The sequence below is a fragment of the Actinia tenebrosa genome, unplaced genomic scaffold (genome assembly GCF_029948245.1).
Source record: "Actinia tenebrosa isolate PJP-AT-01 unplaced genomic scaffold, QUT_ActTen_1.0 PGA_scaffold12__29_contigs__length_12842862, whole genome shotgun sequence".
Lineage (NCBI taxonomy): Eukaryota > Metazoa > Cnidaria > Anthozoa > Actiniaria > Actiniidae > Actinia > Actinia tenebrosa.
In genome coordinates, this window is record NW_028292572.1 from 510579 (window position 1) to 530684 (window position 20106).

At 38.5% G+C, this 20106-nt stretch overlaps 3 protein-coding genes across 3 annotated transcripts in view; 2 read left to right on the plus strand and 1 right to left on the minus strand.

Moving 5' to 3' along the window:
* LOC116302037 (bactericidal permeability-increasing protein) lies at positions 1-16155 on the plus strand. Its single transcript, XM_089028251.1, has 16 exons — positions 1-193; positions 1126-1237; positions 8334-8462; positions 9112-9185; positions 9373-9463; positions 10138-10201; positions 10733-10796; positions 11342-11433; positions 12032-12208; positions 12661-12720; positions 12804-12971; positions 13049-13116; positions 13265-13307; positions 13606-13675; positions 14282-14358; positions 15249-16155. Exons 1-16 carry the CDS (start codon positions 88-90, stop codon positions 15366-15368), a joined length of 1515 nt encoding a protein of 504 aa, XP_088884377.1. The 5' UTR covers positions 1-87; the 3' UTR covers positions 15369-16155.
* Positions 3595-7454, plus strand: LOC148911898 (uncharacterized). The gene is made up of 2 exons (XM_089028248.1): positions 3595-6758; positions 6872-7454. Exons 1-2 carry the CDS (start codon positions 3672-3674, stop codon positions 7154-7156), a joined length of 3372 nt encoding a protein of 1123 aa, XP_088884374.1. The 5' UTR covers positions 3595-3671; the 3' UTR covers positions 7157-7454.
* Positions 14355-20106, minus strand: part of LOC116302039 (copper homeostasis protein cutC homolog) — a 46696-nt gene continuing 40944 nt past the window's right edge. Inside the window, exon 10 of the transcript XR_004197810.2 lies at positions 14355-15037. The gene's annotated coding sequence lies outside the window, so the exon portion shown is untranslated. The remainder of the gene's footprint in view (positions 15038-20106) is intronic.

A 20106-nucleotide genomic window follows, 5' to 3' on the forward strand; every position in this document is an offset into this window, starting at 1 on the left:
ATGATGCTCTAGCGTTCTGATACAGACTGATTTAACTTCTGTGTTATATTGCTTATACTGACGTAACGTCGACGGCTAGAAAGCAGTATGAAGAATTTATTGACTTTTCTTGTGTTTGTGACTTTAGCTGTATGTAGTTTGACTACAAATCCTGGGATTCGTCTTCGCTTGACAGATAAAGGGCTTTCTTATGGTATGTAAGGCGATTTAGCAACTTCATTTTAAGAATTATATAGGGGTAAAAATATAAGAATTTCTAATTTCAGTGGTTCATGAATCCAATCACTTTTCATATTTATAGAATTTGACAGGGTTTAGAGTCAAAAATAACCTATTTATGAAAGCGAAATCTGTTTGTCATGATTTTGCTCATTTGCCCGTTCCAAATCACTTCACACAACACGCGGCTCAAACAATGAAAGGCTAGCTACTCAACAATAAACTTTAGATAACAATTAGTAATTGAGGGACAACGGGGACTGCAATTTCATTGTATGGGTTTTAGTGTTTGGACATTATGAGTACTCTGCTCATTGCTTTAGATTTCGATAACAAATGGTTCGGTTTACCGGGTCAGGTTTGTGCAGATTTTCCGAATCTAGAAATCAAATGATTAAAGGGCTTTGTATTTGCCAGGACACGTTGAAATAAATCTTTAACGAAAAATTAAATATAGATATAGGATACTTAATATTTTAAGTGCGTTAAAGGAATAGAAAAGAATAAAATAGATTTTTCTGAGCCAGACGTTGTTCCAATCTTCTTTCATATAATATTTTAAGTGTTAGTTATTTTTGTAAGAGTGGTTTTCCATATTATTTTATTTTCCAATGCATTTAAAAACATTTTTGTAATTTTTTTCCTACAAACGTAAACATGACTCGAAACCGTAAGTTTATAGTATGGAAAGCATACGTTTTACGATAACTTACAAATTGGGGATGGGAGTTAGGACCACCCTAGATATAAACTCTCCTAACATTTTATTGATGCCGAGTCTAGGAATCTAACTCAAACTGGCGCATAGGTGAGATGTGCCGGATGCTTTACCGCTACCGCTACACCACCCCTGGTTCTCTTTTTTAGCTCTCCAAAATGTCTAAATATCACATTTTATTTTTTCAGTTGCGAAAATAGCTGTTGAGGTCTTGAATGAAAAACTCAAGACTATTAAGATTCCAGACGTTTCAGGCGATGAAGACACACCCGTGGGACATATCAGCTACTCCTTATCAAGGTTGGTAGGTTTGAATACTTCTACATGCTTGGCCCACTACTAGAAGCACCCATTTCCCATACTGGGTATATGAGCCAGCATATTACCAGATCAAGAGCCCATTACTATAGCAGCATCCATCTCCCATTCTGGGTCTGAGAGCCCAAATATTCCCAAATCAGGAGCCCATTACTAGGAGCATCCTCCTCCCATACTGGGCCTGTATGCCATCATATTCCCAAATCAGGAGCCCATCACTAGGAGCATTCATCTCCCATACTCTTTCTGTAAGTCATCATATTACCAGATTAGGAGCCCATTACTAGGAGCATACATCTCCCATACTGGGTCTCTGAGCCAGCATATTCCCAGATCAGGAGCCCATCACAAGGGGCATTCTAGTCCAGTTGCTTAGGCCCAAAAAATGCTAAAATCGTGACCGAGGTGACTAAAGCACCAAACTTGGCAAAGAACTTCGTTTTGATGTAACAAACGATTTCAGAAGGGGTGCCCAGTGAAACGAGGTCGGGGGGTCTGATTTCACTCCAAACGGGGGAGGGGTGGGGTATTTCTCTTAAACTCGCTATATAAAGTAGTAAATATATAAATAAAAGCCATACGGTAATGATAAAGTTGATGAATAGTCTTCCTCATTAAAATAAACAATTTAAAAGGGATATCCAGTGGTTTGGGGATGGGAGGGAAGGGGTAATGGCTTTTTGGGGGAAGGGGTGGGAGAGTTTCTTCAGGAAGGGTTTCGTATAAGTACTGCTAAAGAATATTTATTTTTACAGTAATTTCTCTTAGAATACATCAAGCTATTAAATGTTTTCTTGGAAAAAAAGCCTTAAAAATTATACTGCAAATTAAAGTTATGAGTATTTTTCATCAAATAATGTGAAGCTGCAGTAAACTGGTCAGCAGAGTTTCTCTACAAATCACAAACTAAGGCGGCCATTTTGTCTTTTTAACTGATCGTGATCGTCACTACACAGACTGTAAAGTTTCAAAATTAACCTTGAAAAATTGCTCGTGTTAGAGCATTATTTTCATTAAACAATCTCTTATTTACTTCTAAGGTAAGATACATAATTTTTGGTTGACTCGTTTAAGAATTTGACATTATTTTTTTGGTCAGACTACTTTTAGCAGACGAACTTGAAAATATTTTTTTGCACCTGATTGCATTTGCCTAGTTAAATAAGGTAGAGTGATTGCACTTAACCTCTTAAATAATAATTGATTATTAGTGTGTAATAGCTTAGTGTAATCACTCTAAATGAATAGTTCCAAGTTAATGCTGACAAACCAGCAGAATTATTATAATTTATTGATATTTTATCCAGCAATTCATGCCTGTATGGACTGGTCATTGTGTTGCATATGTCAAGAAAAACGGCCTTCAGAGCCACTACGATGCCCTCTTAATAGCTTTCATGATGGCACTGCTTTGAATGCATATGAAACATTTCTGTATACCGTATCTCAGTTTAGAGAAGCCAATTCCTTACCTATAAAATTGGCATTCAAAGACGATGATGAGAATGCCCAATGCCTTATTAACAACAAAGCCAGTTGGCACAAATCATGTCATTTAAAGTTTTCAAAAACAAAGCTGGATAAAGCTTTGTCAGCACAGAAAAGAAAAAGTGACGATGGTGGCGCCGAAACTGACAGAAGAGCGTCAAAACGTCATGCTTGTGACAAGGATGTCTGTATCTTCTGTGGAGATGGAAATGAAGACCTCCATCAAGTGACGACTTTTACAGTAGATGAGACAGTGAAAATGATGGCCACAGAGCTTGAGGACGTCGAGCTGTTATCCAAATTGGCTGGCACAGATATGATTGCAAGCGAAGCGAAATATCACCGAAATTGCATGAGGTCTTTCAAGAACCGATACAGGTCGCTGCTGCAAAAGGGTACTGCTGAAAATTCCTCTGGTGAAAGCGAATTAATTGCTGAAGCACGAGCATTCTCGGAACTGATATCATATATGGAATATTCAGCAGAAAATGGCGTTCGTATCTTTAAGCTTTCTGACCTCCATCAGCTCTATGTTAAGCGTCTGCAGGCATTCGACATCGTCAAGACTGTAAACAAGACCCGTCTGAAGAATCAAATTCTTGGACACTTTTGTGAAGATCTCAAGGAGCAGTCAGATGGTAGAAATGTTATCTTAATTTTCAGTGACGCTCTAAAATCACTTTTGAAAAGGGAGCTAGAATCACGAGACTTTCAGTCAGAGGCCCTGGATTTCACGAGTGTGGCAAAACTAATCAGAAGAGAAATGTTTGAAAATGATGGTTTTCAGTTCTCAGGGACCTTCACGCAAGGATGTCAATTTGACAGCGTACCACCCAACTTGTCATATTTTGTATCCCTGCTCTTAAATGGGCCTAACATCCAAGATCAACCCTCAGATGTTTCACAAGCATGTCTAACAATTGCGCAGATGATAATTTTTAATTCCAAGAAAGGCGCCTCTCAAGCAAGTAAAAAGAAACGCCATTCCAGATCACGAGAACCGCCACTCCCTATATATGTGGGTTTGAATATTCATACTCTTACCAGAAGTAGAATGCTGGTTGATAGCCTGTACCAATTAGGCCTAAGTGTTTCCTACGACAGGGTTACAGAGATTATAAATGGATTAGCATCATCAGTTTGTAGACAGTTTAGAGCTGAAAACATTGTTTGCCCCTCAAATCTACGTCATGGACTTTACACAGTTGGGGCACTTGACAATATCGATCACAACCCTTCTTCGACCACATCGCAAGGTTCTTTTCATGGCACTGCTTTAAGCGTGTTTCAATTTCCAACTGAGGGTAAACCAGGGATATCGAGACCTGCAGTATCTCTGTCAGAAGAAGATCTTGAAAAAGATTTTACACTTCCTGACAACTATGCGACGGTGCCAGCAGTTAATATCAATACTTCCAAAATTACTCTTAACACCAGAAATAACAATCCACATGAAACCAATGGAAACCTCATTGGTGAAGTTCAACAAGAAAAGTGCTGGATTGAACAAAGTATTTCTCTCTTAGAAAGCAATCTTGTCAAGGGTAGCTTTGTATCATGGTCAGGCTATCACGCTGCGCTAATAGAGTCAAGCAAAGAACACCCTGCTATATCTAGTCTTCTACCAATGTTCAATGAAAAAGCCGCATCGGTATCAATGATAAAGCATGGTATGGATCTCTTGCGTAACACAACATCGTTTCTTAATCCAGACCAGGTTCCTGTACTGACAATTGATCAACCACTTTACGCCATTTCAAAGTATATTCAGTGGCAATGGCCGGACAGATATGGCGAAAATATGTATGTAACAATGCTAGGCGGCCTTCACATTGAAATGGCTCTGTGGGCCCTATGCGGCGATCTACTCGATGGGTCTGGTTGGACCAGTGCGCTAACAGAAGCCGGAGTTGCGTCGTCTGGAACGTCAGAATCCTTCTTAAAAGTGTCTCACCTAGCACGAACGAGACATGCTCATCAGGTCACAGTGGTTGCTCTTTTCAAGCTGCAGAGAGATGCATTTCGATCAGCAGAAGATTTTGATGATGAAGATTCATTTGCGTCATGGAGGTCCAATATGATGAAGAAGAGTCCTACCTTTCAGTTCTGGGATATTATAATGCAACTGGAAATCAAGATCCTGGTGTTTATAAAAGCTCACCGCGAAAGGAAGTTTGATCTTTTTGTAGAAGTACTGGAGGCATTAACCCCGTGGTTTTTTGCGTTAGACCATGTGAACTATTCCCGATGGGTGCCCGTCTTCATTCAAGATATGAAGTTATTGCCAGATGAAATCAAGCAGCAGCTGTCACAGTTTTGGGTTATCCAGAAAACTGCGAAGAAGTTCTCTTCCATTCCAGTTGACCAAGCACACGAGCAAAATAATGCTCTTGTTAAGGGTTCTGGGGGAGCCGTTGGGTTGACAGAAAACCCTGGAGCCTTTGCCAGATGGATGGTTTCAGGTCCTGAGCTGGCTAGACTTCTCAAGGAGTTTGAAGTAGACCTGCCTTATTACGATGATAATGAAGAAGAAAGTAGCTACGCCCATCATGATCAAGGCCTCTCCTCGCAGAAACTTTTTCAAAAGCAAGTGAAAAACCTCTCTGCCACTATCTCTGAAATGGGTAATCCCTTCATCGATGATTCTCCTGAACTTATCGCTTTAGACTCTCGCGACTGTGCAAACGAATCTGTTGCGATAACTGTGCGCACAATCGAAGATATCGGATCCGCGAAATACAAGGATTATGTCCACAATGTGATCGTAGAGAAGAAGGTGTCTATAAACGACCCGATCAAGAAGAATTCCTTACCTTTGTTCAAGCGCCAGAAACCAAAAACCTCCTCCAAAACATTGAAGGAATTGTCTGTACTTAAAAGCGATTGTAGCTTGTTCAGTCGACTATATATTGCCAGTCAGAACCGGGATGGAGACCTTGAAGATTTCTTCAAACACGAGAACCAGCCATATCCACCATCATTGTCTCAGTTTGGTAAAATGCGCTTCGGCAAGAAGTCAGATCTTCTAAAATGCCTTGAAGTACCATCACAGCAAGACCCGCCAGCCAGTTATGATACAAAAATCTTTGATGGTGCTGCTCTTGTCCATGCATTGCTACCTGGGCCGGCGTCTACGTTTTCACAGTATGTCGAAAGAGTATTTTTACCTTTCTTAACTCGGGAGCTTCATTCGTCAAAGCGAGTTGATGTCGTTTGGGATGAGTACCGTTCTGATAGTTTAAAAGAGGCCACACGAGAGAAACGAGGTCAAGGCAGAAGAAAGAAAGTTGGAGGGAATACCAAACTTCCTCGAGACTGGAAAAACTTTCTTCTTGATTCGACAAATAAGGAAGAACTCTTTGCACTTTTGTCAGAGCGAGTTGGAAGCTTTGTTTGCCCATATGAAGGCAAGAAGATCTATATCACCTCAGGAGTGAATGTCACGTCAGGTGGGGAGAGTGTCATGCAGGTGTGTGACCAGGAAGAAGCTGACACGAGGATAGTTGTACACATCCTGGACGCCCTAAGAAACGGCGAGAAATCCATTTTTGTTCGCACAGTCGATACTGATGTTATCGTAATCATTGCTGGACATTTTTATCAGTTGATGAGAAGTTATGGCCCTCTTGATATTTGGGTTGGCTTTGGCATGGGAAAGTACTATCGGTGCTACCATATTAATGCTATCTGCGAGAAGCTTGGTGAGAGAAAGGCTAATGCCCTACCACTCTTCCATGCCTTTACAGGCTGTGATACGACTTCATCGTTTTCTGGTAGGGGGAAGCAGACTGCTTGGGGGGCTTGGAAATCATATGAAGAAGCAACCGATGCATTCATTCATATTAAGGAGAATCCATTTGATGCCATCGACATAATGTCACCCCATTTCAAGACTCTTGAACGTCTCACTGTGGTCATGTATGACAAATCAAGCTCAACCAGTTGTGTCAATGAATCACGGCGTCACCTGTTCACCAAGCAAAACCGAAACTTGGAACATATTCCACCAACACAGGTAAGAAGACAAGTACAAGAGGTTTTGCTGCTCGTAACTGACTAGCTGCATTAGTTTTTGAGAAATACATCACTTGGTCTTAAATAATTAATTTGACTTTTAATCATATTAAGGAAGCGTTGTTACAGCACACACGAAGAGCTATTTACCAGGGAGGGATTTGGACAACTTGTATGGAGGCCCAGCAGAACATTCCCCCGCCAGAAGGCTGGGGGTGGACCATGAAGAAGACTTGGGATCCTGTTTGGAGTGCACTGCCCGATGCGTCAAAAGCCTGCGCCGAGCTGCTGAGATGTGGATGCAAAAAAGGCTGCAGTAACCGATGCAAATGTGTGAAGTCGAATCTCTCGTGCACAGAGCTTTGTTATTGCTCCGCTGGGTGCACCAATACTAGCTAACCTGTAATATGATGAGGTAAGCTTTCCTTCTCGATCTAACAGGTCCAGATCATATCCCTCCAGCCATGCAGCATGTCCCGAATGCTTCACAGCAAATAACATTGAGTGATATGTAAGACCCAAAACTATCTTGCGTTGAAAAGATATCTTAATTAGTAGATTGAAAAGGTATATTTCAAGAAGAAAATGTCTCATACCCTCCCCTCTAAAAAACATTCCCCTCCACTCCCATCCCAAAACCAATGGATATCCCTTTTAAATTGTTTATTTTAATGAGGAGCTATTCATCAACTTTATCATTACCGTATGGCTTTTATTTATATTTTTACTACTTTATATAGACAGTTTTAGGAAATACCCTCAAACTTTTGGAGTGAAATCAGCCCCCCCCCCCCCCCCCCGACCTCATATAACTAATCAGTCCTTTGTAAATCGTTTCTTAGATCAAAACGAAGCTCTGTACATGGAGTTGAGTGCTTAAATTACTATTTCAAAGAATTTAATATATTCAATTTACTTTATATAGCAAGTTTAAGAGAAATACCCCACCCCTCCCCCTTTTGGAGTGAAATCAGACCCCACGACCTCGTTTCACTGGGCACCCCTTCTGAAATCGTTTGTTACATCAAAACGAAGTTCTGTGCCAAATTTGGTGCTTTAGTCACCTCGGTCACGATTTAAGCATTAAGCTACTGGACTATTCCTCTCCAATACTCTTTCTGTAAGCCATCATATTATCGGATTAGGAGCCCATTACTAGGAGCATACATCTCCCATACTGGGTCTCTGAGCCAGCATATTCCCAGATCTGGAGCCCATGATTAGGAGCATCCGTCTCCTTACTGGGTATGTGAGCCAGCATATTCCCAGATCAGAAGCCCATTCCTAGGAACATCCATATCCTATACTGGGTTTGTGAGCCAGAATAATCCCATATCAGGAGCTTATTACTAGCCGTTCTGTCTCCCATACTGGGTCTGTGAGTCAGCATTTTCCCAGATAAGGAGCACATCATCAACAGCAGTCAAATTGTCCGTATTCGTATTAACAGGGTAGAGTTGATTTATAGATGTATATATTACTGGGAAACGAAAAACAAGCGTCCGATAGCGGGCGATGTCCCTTTAAGGGAGTAACTGTTGTTTGTGTGGTTCGACGGTATTTTTCCTTTCCTTAGCATTGAAGTGAGCAGCCTCTCAATACCGACGTACTCCCTCAAGACCAAGGTTAATGTTGGGCTCGAGATGTCTGTATCAAGCGTGTCTATGAGTATGAGTGGACACTGGCATTACCGAGAAGACCACTGGTAAACTTTAAACTTGTTCTTAATACTCGGATTTCGTGTTGACTGTGACGGCCTAAACCTTAACCTTATTTATTTCTCTGGAATATAGAGTGGCAGAGTGGCAGAGTGGCAGAGTGGCAGAGTGGTAGAGTGGCAGAGTGGCAGAGTGGCAGAGTGGCAGAGTGGCAGAGTGGCAGAGTGGCAGAGTGGCAGAGTGGCAGAGTGGCAGAGTGGCAGAGTGGCAGAGTGGCAGAGTGGTAGAGTGGTAGAGTGGTAGAGTGGTAGAGTTAAAAAATCTATTAAATTAGTAAAAAGGGGAAAATCGCAAAAATCTCCAAGTAGTAGATAAACAAATGTATATTTGTCTTTGAAGAAAAAGTTTGCAAAAGTTAGAGTTAAATGCAGGGAAACCATTAAAGCATGGTTCTGCCGTTAAAAGAAAAAACCACAATGCTTAATTTGCTCATTTAATAGGCATTTTTACGGTACACGAGGAGTAAGACTTAGAAGACTCAAATGTATGGCCGGAAATATGGACTAGGTTTCACGTCCACGAATAAGATTTTCACTTGCTGTCGCCGTAGCCTGCCTCGCTATATGCCTATGTTAAAAAGGCTAATGATAGACAACGGGGCCAGCCAATATGATCTAACCTTCGTTTCAATTTCAGGCCTCATATAAGTGACAGTGGAAGCTTTACGTTATCAGCAAGTGGTATTTCTTTTGATGTTTCTATTAAGATCGGTAAGCACCCCCCCCCCCCCCCCCTATCTGATGCTCTTCTAATATAGCATCCATTCCTATGAGAATAAAAACTAAGAAGTGACTAAGAAGTGGGTGCTGTATTCGTTGACATTACAAAAGAAACCAAGACCATTTTTGAGATAGCGATCATAGAGCGCTTAGTTTCATTTTCTGGTATATTTTCCAGGAGCCACGTCTGACGGACACCCAACCATCGCAGCTGCAGGCTGTTCAGCAAGTATTGGAGGAGTCAGCATTCACTTTTCTGGTGGAGCAAGGTAAACGCAACTTACGACCCCTGTTATTCTAACTTCGCATGCTCGACGAAATGAGAGAGACTCTATATGGGAAACCCTAGCGCGAGGTTACGACAAATGTCCTGACTTGATATGTAATGCGCATGAGTTAGAATTTTAGCTAGAGAGCGCTAACCCTTAATTGGCGTTTGTTTATTTATGTTATTAATAGATTATTCTATTTTATCGACCCTTAAGGCAATTTTGTATTGCAAGGGCACTTGCTTTTGCTAGCGCGGTTTTTCCATCAATATCGTATCGATATCCAAAAATATCGTAGCTAATCACAGCTTTTGAAATCCTGAAGTTTCCCAGCGTCTTTTAAATTTCGTCGAGCATGCGCAGTAAGAATGACAGAGCCCTGAGGTCGAGAGTGAGTGAAGTTAAGCTGTTTTTGCCATATTTTTCCGGCTTCGTATTCAATATATTGTAATTCCAATAGGACATTTGCATGATTGCGTCATTTGACTCTCACTACCAGGATGCTTCGCGAATTTTCTTTCTTATATAAATTTGTATTGCTTCGTGAGAATAGTGGTGCTAATTAATGATTCCCGTAGCCATCATACAAACGTCCTATTCGATTGTAGAATCAAAGGTAATGCAATATACAGTACTGGAATTTTAACTGTTTGTATTTTTGTTCATGGCTTTAGCTGGTTGTACAATTTATTTTCAAGTAAGATCGAAGGCGTTATCAAAAGTTCTCTTAATTCTGAGGTAATTAGCAAAATATTTTGACTTCTATATTTTAATTTTTACTCCAAATTAGCGTTGATTATTTTCTAAAATGTATCCCACATGGAAAGGAGTGCTTAGCCATTCAGCGCCTAAGAAGTCACGGCTAAAAATGCCTACTTTCAATGTTACTGCAAGATTTGCAAGAAAGGAAAGTATGGATGGAGTGCACTGTAAATGCGTCGCCTCTTATCAATACATCACGGTTCGAGTCCTGCCGGTCTCGGTGTCGTGAGTAGAGATGTTTGCTGGACCTCTCCCGTGCTTTGATGGTTTTCTCCGGGCTCTCCGATTTTCCTCTCTCTAAAATCAACTTTTAGATTCCAATTCGATCTCTGGGCTTTCACCTAATTTGGAGCCTAGCTCGGTCGTGACTGTCCCACGCTGTGATACAACAGCTAAAGCTTAATATGCTTTTTTAAACATTTCTAGTTTTATGGGACAATAAAATTTATTTTACATTATACATATTATACATTATTTTTTAGCTGTTTCATCATTTTTTCTCTACAGCTGTGCAAAGCTGCAACTTCAGCTATCAATGATCAAGGCGCCAAAGCTGTGGCTAAATTTCCTGGTATAATATTTTCGGTAGTTTTTCATGTTAATAAGACATGGTAACTTATCTATGTAGCATGGAGCATTATTTATATTAGGTGATGCACAAACTAAAGCACTGTGGGAATTGCAACAGCATTGTGCAATTGATTGTGTAAATATTGTCATTGATTGATAAGACAGACCTCATCACGTTATTTTCAAAATCTTCTCGACTTAGGAGAATATATTGGACTCGAAACATATTGGGGAAAAGCAAGCTAGTAATATTAAACAATATACTTCTTTACCTTGGATGAAATGTTTTCCCAGTCATGTTATCGCTATTCACCATCGCAAGTACCTCCTTTTTTCGTTTCCTAGAGTATCATTTTTTGTTTAACGAATGTGCATGAGAAGACACAAAACTATGGATAGGACTTAAACAACGAATCTTATTCTCAAGAGAATGACACGTGTTCTGAAATGAGAAAACATTACGCCCAAGGTAAAGAGGTCTATTCCAGCCATGAAACTTGCGCATTAAAACTCAAGCAAACAAATGTTCGTTTTTTTTATTTCTAGTTAAGAAACAGCTTGACAAGTACTCCTTGATAGACTACGCTCTTGTTAAGACACCAAACTCCTCCTTTTCTTTCCTGGATGTCTTCGTTAAGGTTTGTAGAGAACTCGCGCTTTTGCGTAAAATGATTATAATCCTCCAAGGTTTTACTACTTTACTTCCGTGTTTAAAAAACTCTCAATATAGTTCCTTTCACAGTTCCCTGCGCCATCTTGATAGATTTTTGTTAACATATTGGACAATTATTTATAATATCTCTATCATTGTAAGCTCACCTTTTGTCTCGCTTCGATGCAAAGGCACGGATACCTTTCAAAATGGCGCAGGGAACTGTGAAGGGGACTATTGACATTTTACAATCAATTCACCTTTTGCCTGAGGCCCAGCTTTGGTTGTGGCATTTTTTTCTTTCCAACAGATTGATTTTTTCAGTGGATCAATGCTTCGTCTACGTGTAAATTATTTCCATATATCCAAGTTTTCGGCTCATTCAGCCATTATTAGGGAATGGTTGCAAAAATGAACGACGACTGTTTACAAATGAGATGTTACCATAACGAAAAACAAACAGAGTGATCTAACCAATAGTGTAAGGCGTGAGCGAAGTTCGTTAGCTCGCTCTGTTTGATTTTCGTTATGGTAACAAAGACACATTCAATTCAAGATCGATTTTATTTCTTAATTTCTTTTAGGGCGAGTTCGAATCGGTGGCTCATCCGAGTGAGGCACCTTTCACTCCAGTCTCTCTTCCAGTAGACTCTGAATCAAGCAGTATGGTATACGCGTGGATCACTGATTACGTACTCAATTCCGCCAGCTTTGTTTATATGCAAGCTGGTTTCATGAACCGGACAGTGACAAACGATGATGTAAGTAATATCCATGCATCCATGCATCTATCCAGCTGACTCTGAAATAGTGACACACCGAAATGAGTTCAATGCAAAACCGAAGTGTCATGAAGCCTGCAAAAATTGATGACCGAAAAACGAAAACATTCTCGCCATTGTAATACAAATATAAAACTCATGAATTATTGTGTCACTGCCGTAAGGTGCGTATTAGCAACGTTAAATTTTTCATTTGGTGGCATAGAAATCCCCGATTTCAAGAGGAAAAATGACACCTAACTTTTGCAAATTTTCACGAAATTCTGACTTTCTAACATTTTTTCTCAGATCAGCTGGGTGCTTCTATCAATCCATACGTCTATCGATCCATGCATCAGTATCCATCCATGCATCAACCCATCCTTTCACTGGCTTATTTTGTCGTATTTATAAAATATAAAATGACTAACAAATTTACCTTTTTATTTTAGCTTCCGAAAAACTTTTCTTATGCCCTGAACACGAAGACCTTCAAGCTTCTTATTCCACTGGTATGGTAAAAAAATCTTACTGTCGGAAAAGCCTGATTATAAAATGAAAAATAGATAACACTGAATTAATGTTTATTTTTCAGCTGTATTACAAGTACCCAGATCGCCCAATGAAGCTCAAAGTCTATCCAACAGAAATCCCAACCGTGTCTTCACTTGCTGCTGGCATTGATCTATCGATTATTGGAAATATTGAGATGTATGTGGATTTGGCTAATGGATCTTCTGTGTACGCGTTGACCCTTGGACTGGTAAGTTTATGATGGTAATTATTAGCTTTCCCGTATTTTTGATAATATCTTTTAAAATATATTCAATTTTCCAATAGAAAATCTCAAGTTCAGTGAAGATTGCGGTCAGAGAGACGAACCTAACTGTGCATTCAGACTTTGTCAAGTATGTATTGTTTGGAAAGAAAGAACTTTAACTGCTTGATCCCCTTTTATTTAAGAAAATTCTGTGACTAGAGCCTCTTTATTTATTTATTTTAAAATTGATTGATGCTAAATGTCTGTTAAATAATGTTTGTATTGCTTCCTTTTAGACTTAAGGCAAGGCTTATAGACTCTGCCATCGGTAATATCTTGGTAAGTTGTATTAATATATATACATGGTTGATCACGTGCAGATGTCACAATGGTTGTAGTTCGTCACATTAAGGCGAGGTGCACGTAACCATGATGCATAGTTGATCACGTGTTGGTAACCATGGTGAATGGTTGATAATGTGCACGTAAACATGATGGATAGTTAATCAGGTGTTGGTAACCATGGTGAATGGTTGATCGCGTCAACGTAACCATGATGGATAGTTGGTGACGTGTAGGTAACCATGGTAAATTGCAGTATTTTTACACTAACTACACTGAGTTTTATTTCTTTTAGCTTAACATCAAATTGCTACAGGTGTTTCTTGACGTCTTTGTTGACAAGCTGGTCATCAAAGAAATCAACGGTAAGGATCCTCTAGCACACTGTCTATCTGTCTGTCTCCACAGGTATTTTTATAATTTCAAAATAACTAAGTTCTTTACGCGCGCTCTTAGTAAGCACCATTTCAGACCTTCGTTGTTTAATTCGAGGTTATCGAAAATACCCACGTTTTTCTTCTACCAACATACGGCCAACGAAGAAATACAAATACATATAATTTTATTTTTTGTTACGCGATTTACCATAATTTTTAAAGTCACTCTTAATAAATCAAAACTGTAATGTAACTTTATCTAAAGCTTACTAGTGGAAACAAAAGCGAAAGGAAACATAGCTTTAGTGAAATACTTTTAAATTTCAGATAAAATGTGAAATGTTTAGGAATCGTAGCCAAAATTTCCTTTTTACTCAATATGCCTAACGAATGATTCAGACATTTTTTTGATATCATAAAAAATCATAAGAAAGAAAATACTTTTAAGTTTCTTTGAAAACCATGTAGCGAAAACAAAATTATGAAATTAGCGAAAGTACGTTTTGGCGAAATCTTGGAACTCATTAATAAAGAATACGTGCTTCATATTAAGAATAAATGCATTTTTAAAAGCCTTTTATATTTTCTGTTTAGAATTTGGTGACAAAGGATTTCCTTTACCAGTAATTGATGGAGTGTCCTTGGAAAATCCAAAAATTAGTAATGGAAAGGTTGGTTTGAATCCCTATATACTTAATGGAGTAGATTTACCAACGTGATAGCTGATTAATAATATCCAGCAGCGTTTATTTGTCGCAGTTAGGCAGATAAAGAATTCTTTCCGAACAATAATAACGGCGAGAACTAAAATCCCACTCAGTTGTGGCTGTGAGGGCGTATTGGCGCCAACATTTCCGCTTAATTCACAGCCACTTTGTGAATATTAGACATCAGTATGTTCAATTAGCCACTTAGGGATTAACAGCTATCCCAAGTGTGGAATAAAGTAGGTTTTCTCAGTGTAAGTCCGTCCTAAGTGACTAGACTAAATACTATTTAAACCTTATCCAGTTGCACTTCCCTATGAGTTCCCAGTAATTTAGTGGCAAGAGCACTTGCAGTAGCAGTATTAGCACTTGACCGGCAACGAGAGGGGGATTCGGAATTTTTCCCGAGCATATTTACATATTTAATAAATTCAAGCACTAGCTAACGCCTTTCGGTATCCTTCCTGGCAAATTCAAAATAATTTTGAAAATTTTAATTAGTTTATCGATTGGATTAGCGTTTAGGAACAGGTGAATACAGGCTTTTTGCATTATTCTACTTCAATCCTTTTTTGTTTTGAAAATCTTTAGCAATGTTGCAGCGTTTGAATGCAAAGCTACCCCAGCTTGTCATCACTGAAATCTGAAAAAAAAAAAGAATAATTGATTTTATACTGGTTTTATACAGATTTTTACTACTGCTACTGCTACTGCTACTGCTACTGCTACTGCTACTGCTACTGCTACTGCTACTGCTACTGCTACTGCTACTGCTACTGCTACTGCTACTGCTACTGCTACTGCTACTGCTACTGCTACTGCTACTGCATTTATATATTCTCGATTTTTCCCAGTCTTTTACTCTAGTTTCTGCCGATGTGAGCTACAAGCCGAATAATAAAGAAGATGAAGCTCATAAACGATATCTTCAGCATGAAAACCAAGCACCCAGGAAATCAATTCGAATCGTCTAAAATCATAAAAAGGGAGAACTATTATGATAATAATAATAATATGACCATCAAAAATTCTCGATTGTGATTGGCCTGCTATACCAGTTGATTTTTTTGACATCACTATGCAAAGATTGATGTAAAACAATTTTTTTTTTTGAAAATTTAAAGATTTTCAAGAATTATATCTTTTCGTGTTTTGTGATTATTTTCAGGATATTTTCAGTCTAAGGTAGAAAATATGATTTTGAATTGGAAGGTTCATGTCAGATTTATATTTTACGCATCTTGTAATATTTACCTCTAATTTTTGAAAAATTCAACTGAAAGGGAAATCATTTGGAAGGGCTCAAAATCCACCTCTTCTAGACAGGAAATTTGCATAGGCAATCGTGTGAAATTAAGAAAGATATGATGACACAAAACGAATTGTAATTTCCTGACCTTTACTTCAAACAAATTGTTCTCGTTCAATTATGATCTGATCTTAAATCTGAGAAAACAAGGTCATGCAGGTATGTGTATCCTCAGCATGAATAGTGATGAGGAATTCTTAGTAGTCTGTATATCTATAATGATTATATTCATGACAAATTATTTGGCTGAATTCCATTCGTGAAATTTTATCCAGAAGCATGTTAGCGGTTAAACGTCCCTCGGCAAACAATACCTCCCAAGGTGATTATGTAATAATTTTCTAGAATTTATATTATCAATGGTCTTGATATTTTCGTTCGTGTCTTCTGTTTGTGTACTGATGACCTGTTTGTCATGTGTATTCAGTTCATATAAAAACTTAAAATCACAATACGTCTCGTTTGTTTTAATGGGACGGGGAAAAGCCTTTTCTTTTAAAGCTCACAAACCAAAGAAAGTCCAGGAAAAGAAGCTGCTGTCATGCTTAACGTATTTTAGTTTATGTAAACCCTAAAAACCACACAATAAGGCTCGTCTTGTCTTCATGGGACGGGTGAAAAAATTGCTTTAAAACACTCTGTTATAAGCCATATATAAATCTCACAAAGAAGCTGCTGTCATGCTTTTAATACAATACGGCTCTTCTGTCTTAATGGGACGGCGAAGGAACGCTCACAATCCATTCACATGGAAAATGCATGAAATGCAGCTGCAAGCGTTTTAAAAGCAGTAACAAAAAAGGGTTTAAGAACTTTGGTTCACAATAGGTAGGGGATGCACCTTGCCCTTCCCAATAAATCTAAATTAGTTCATGTGTTGATAATTTCCCGGGCGAAATCGAAAATAGGAAATTACTAAGACAAAAACGGGCTTGTCAGTTCGGCAACGGAAACGTGGAACATTTTTTTGAAACAAGAAACATCATATTTTAGAACTATTCTTCTAACAACGGCAAACTTCTTCGTTCACTAGCAGTCGTGGTCTTCCTCCATTCGCCGCAAAGAATTTTCAGTTCACATTTGAAACTTCTGCGTATCTTTCAGTGAAAAATGAGCTCTGAAATATGTGATTCAGATATTTTAAGCAGCATGCATGAGTACATTCCACAGAAATTTCTTCCATTGGTAGTACTTTTTATTTTAGCTTCATTATCAGGGAGTGTTCTAAATCTTCTAATCATGGCAACAGTCTATAAAACTCCTTCCCTACATACGCCATCCAAGATTCTTCTATGTTCTCTCTCGTTAACAGACTTGATCACTGGTCTTGTCTTCCAACCAGCCATGGCCGTTTTTCTCCTATCATCAGCATTCAACAACTGGCCCAATGTGCATTGCTTTTCATGGGCTGTCATATATCGAGTTGGATACACGATCGTTTATGTTTCCTTCATGATGCTGGCAATAATGAGCGTGGACAGATGTCTGGCCGTCAAGTTGAAAAACAAGTATAAATTCGTGGTTACCCGAAAAAGAGCATTTACGTTGGTTTTGATCTTGTGGCTGTTCGGGATTTTTCTTGTAAACGTTGGATTCAAATTCCTTAATGAAACTGCACAGCGTTATTTCATTATTATATTTGTTCTAGCGCTTCTGTCAACCATTGTTGCATCGTTCTTGACAGCTTATTGCTCTCTGAAGAATGTTCCTCTGCAAGCATCCTGTTCAAGACAGCCGATTTTCGTTGAAGGAACTAGTCGAGAAAACCTGCCAGCATTCATCTATCGACCATCAATACGAGAATCACAATTATGCCAAGAGCAAGTGACATCCATTCAAACAAAACCAACAGAAAATCCAAGGGATCACCAAGTGAGACCGAATACCATTTCACACAAAACAACAGAAGAAAAACAGTCATGGCAAGAGCAAGTGACATCCATCCAACCAGAAACGACTGAAGATCCGAGGGCTGGCCAAGCTCGAAAGATATCTGTATCACCAGCAACAACTGAAGAACCCCAGCCATGCAAATCCCAGATATCATACATCCAACCAGGAACAACTAAAAATCCAAGGTCTGGCCAAATAAGATCGATATCCATCTTATCAGCAACAACAGAAGATTCACAGTCATGCCAATCCCAAATAACATCAATCCCATCAACATCAACACAAGAGCCAAAGAACAACCAGTTACAGGCAACACCCATCCAACCAGCAACAACAAAAGAACCCCAATCAGAACAAACATCCTTCCAACAAGCCTTAGCTACAGTTCCACCAGTCGAGCTTCCCGGGGTGTCCAAATACAGGCATTCCCTTAACACTCTTGTTTTGGTCCTAGTTTTAAACGTCCTAGTTTACTTTCCATTGGTCTGTTATATTATCGTACGACTTGTAACTCAGATACCACATTACTATGTTTTAGTAGTCCATCAGTACAATTCTTTGTTTATAACTTTAAATTCGACGATCAATCCCATCTTTTATTTGTGGAGAATGAAGCATTTGCGTAAAGCGGACAAAAACCCTATTAGGGTCTTAGATCTTTGTTGTTTGAGAAATCAAGGGAGGTTTGGTGGTAGTGTATATAAATTTAAATATATAAATAAATAAATAAATATAAATATAAATATATATATATATATATTCGTCGGAGTAAAAGAGCGACTTTTCCTCTTTTACTCCGACGAAAGACTAGCGTCAATAAGTTTTTTTTTATCTTTTCACGGTGTAAAATATACCCTTTTATCATTACTGTTTCATTAGAAACACCGACGCAGCTAACACTAGTTTTTAACTAGTTATCTCCTCTCTCTCTTTCTCTCTCTCTCTCTCTCTCTATAATTTGATAAAGTATGACAGTAAAGCTTGCATTGTAAATACACGACTTGCACTAAGAGGTCACGTGATGAAATCCGCCATTGTGGTTGGTATTCTACAGGATTTTAGGTATGTGAGAATGTAAACAAAGATGGCGGACTCGGGTAGTTTTTTTTGGTGATAATAAAAGCACTTCTCGAGAGTTGACAAATATTTGACAATTTTTGACAAGAAGTCGCTGTTTTTAGGTTCATGAAGCCGGCGAAACAAGATCATTGAACATGACTGCGTAGTTCATCACATATCATCGCAAAAAATACCACATTTGTTTTCTCCTCTTGGCGAGTTAATAGCAAAAAACTTCATTTTTATTATTGAACAGCTTAAATATGTTCATGGGAAAAAAAATCCAACGTCAGATATTTTTAAGATTTTGCATGATGAAAGTACATCATACTAGAAGTAGAATAAGCAGATACAAATGGGGGGCTACCGACATCATTTACTTGTCAGATTGCATGGAATTTCACTTTTTTGAACTGTAGAAATAAGCGAACATACGAGGCAAGCATTGAAAGTTGTCAAAAATAAGTCATTTTTAACTGAAAAAAATCTAATGATTACTTTGCATTTAAAAATTGTATTGAAAACTCGAAATGTGAAATGTTATTGAGCTACACTTGAAGTGTGGACTTGAAGCCTTCGCCTTACGTGAAATTCTTTTCTAATTATCCACAAAGCATGTGATTTCGATTTCAGATTTTTCATCATCAGATATTTCCACTAAGTTAAATATTATGACTATGGCATTCATGGAGCTCCCCTTTGTAAAGGCGATCATGTATTTTACGCTTAGTATAGAAAGAAATTGATTAAAATTTATCCCCTTTAAAATCCTGGATTGGTAACAGCCTTTGGTCCAAAAAGAGCGCTATGAATAGTATTTGTGGTATGGTGAATTCGCTTGTGTTTCCTTTTTCCTAGAACGATGCATAGCACAATGTATCTAATACGTCCTTTAAGTGATTGAATTGTCATCATTATTTAACTAGTCGTCATGAATGATATTATTAAATATGTTTTAAAACCAAATCTTTGGTTCGAATTGTGAGTTTGAATATATTGTTGTTACCGTTTGAATATATTGTTGTTACCGTTGTCACCTGCATAGACTCTTTAAATTTCGATAACCGGAGGAAATTAAGTATTTTTTCACAAGACCTTGAAATATCCAAATAGACGTTTTTACTGATACGGCATCCACCTTATAGTATGAGATGCTCAGGGAGCAAATGTAAAAATATTTACAAAGCTTAGAGTGGCGAAGTTACTTTATCAAATGACTTTGGTGTTTGGTGTGTTTTACACATCGCTCCAACTACCTGTAAATTCAATTGGCTTTTAGATGTATTTCACATTGGATGACGTCAAGTTATATCAAAGACACTTTCACAGCTGTGCTGTTCATAAATGTTCCAACATTGTCTCCCTCAGCATCCCATAATCTCTTACTGAAAACAATAGAATTCAAGATGGTCGCCGTATCAGTAACAAGGTCTATTAGGGCGCTCTATAGA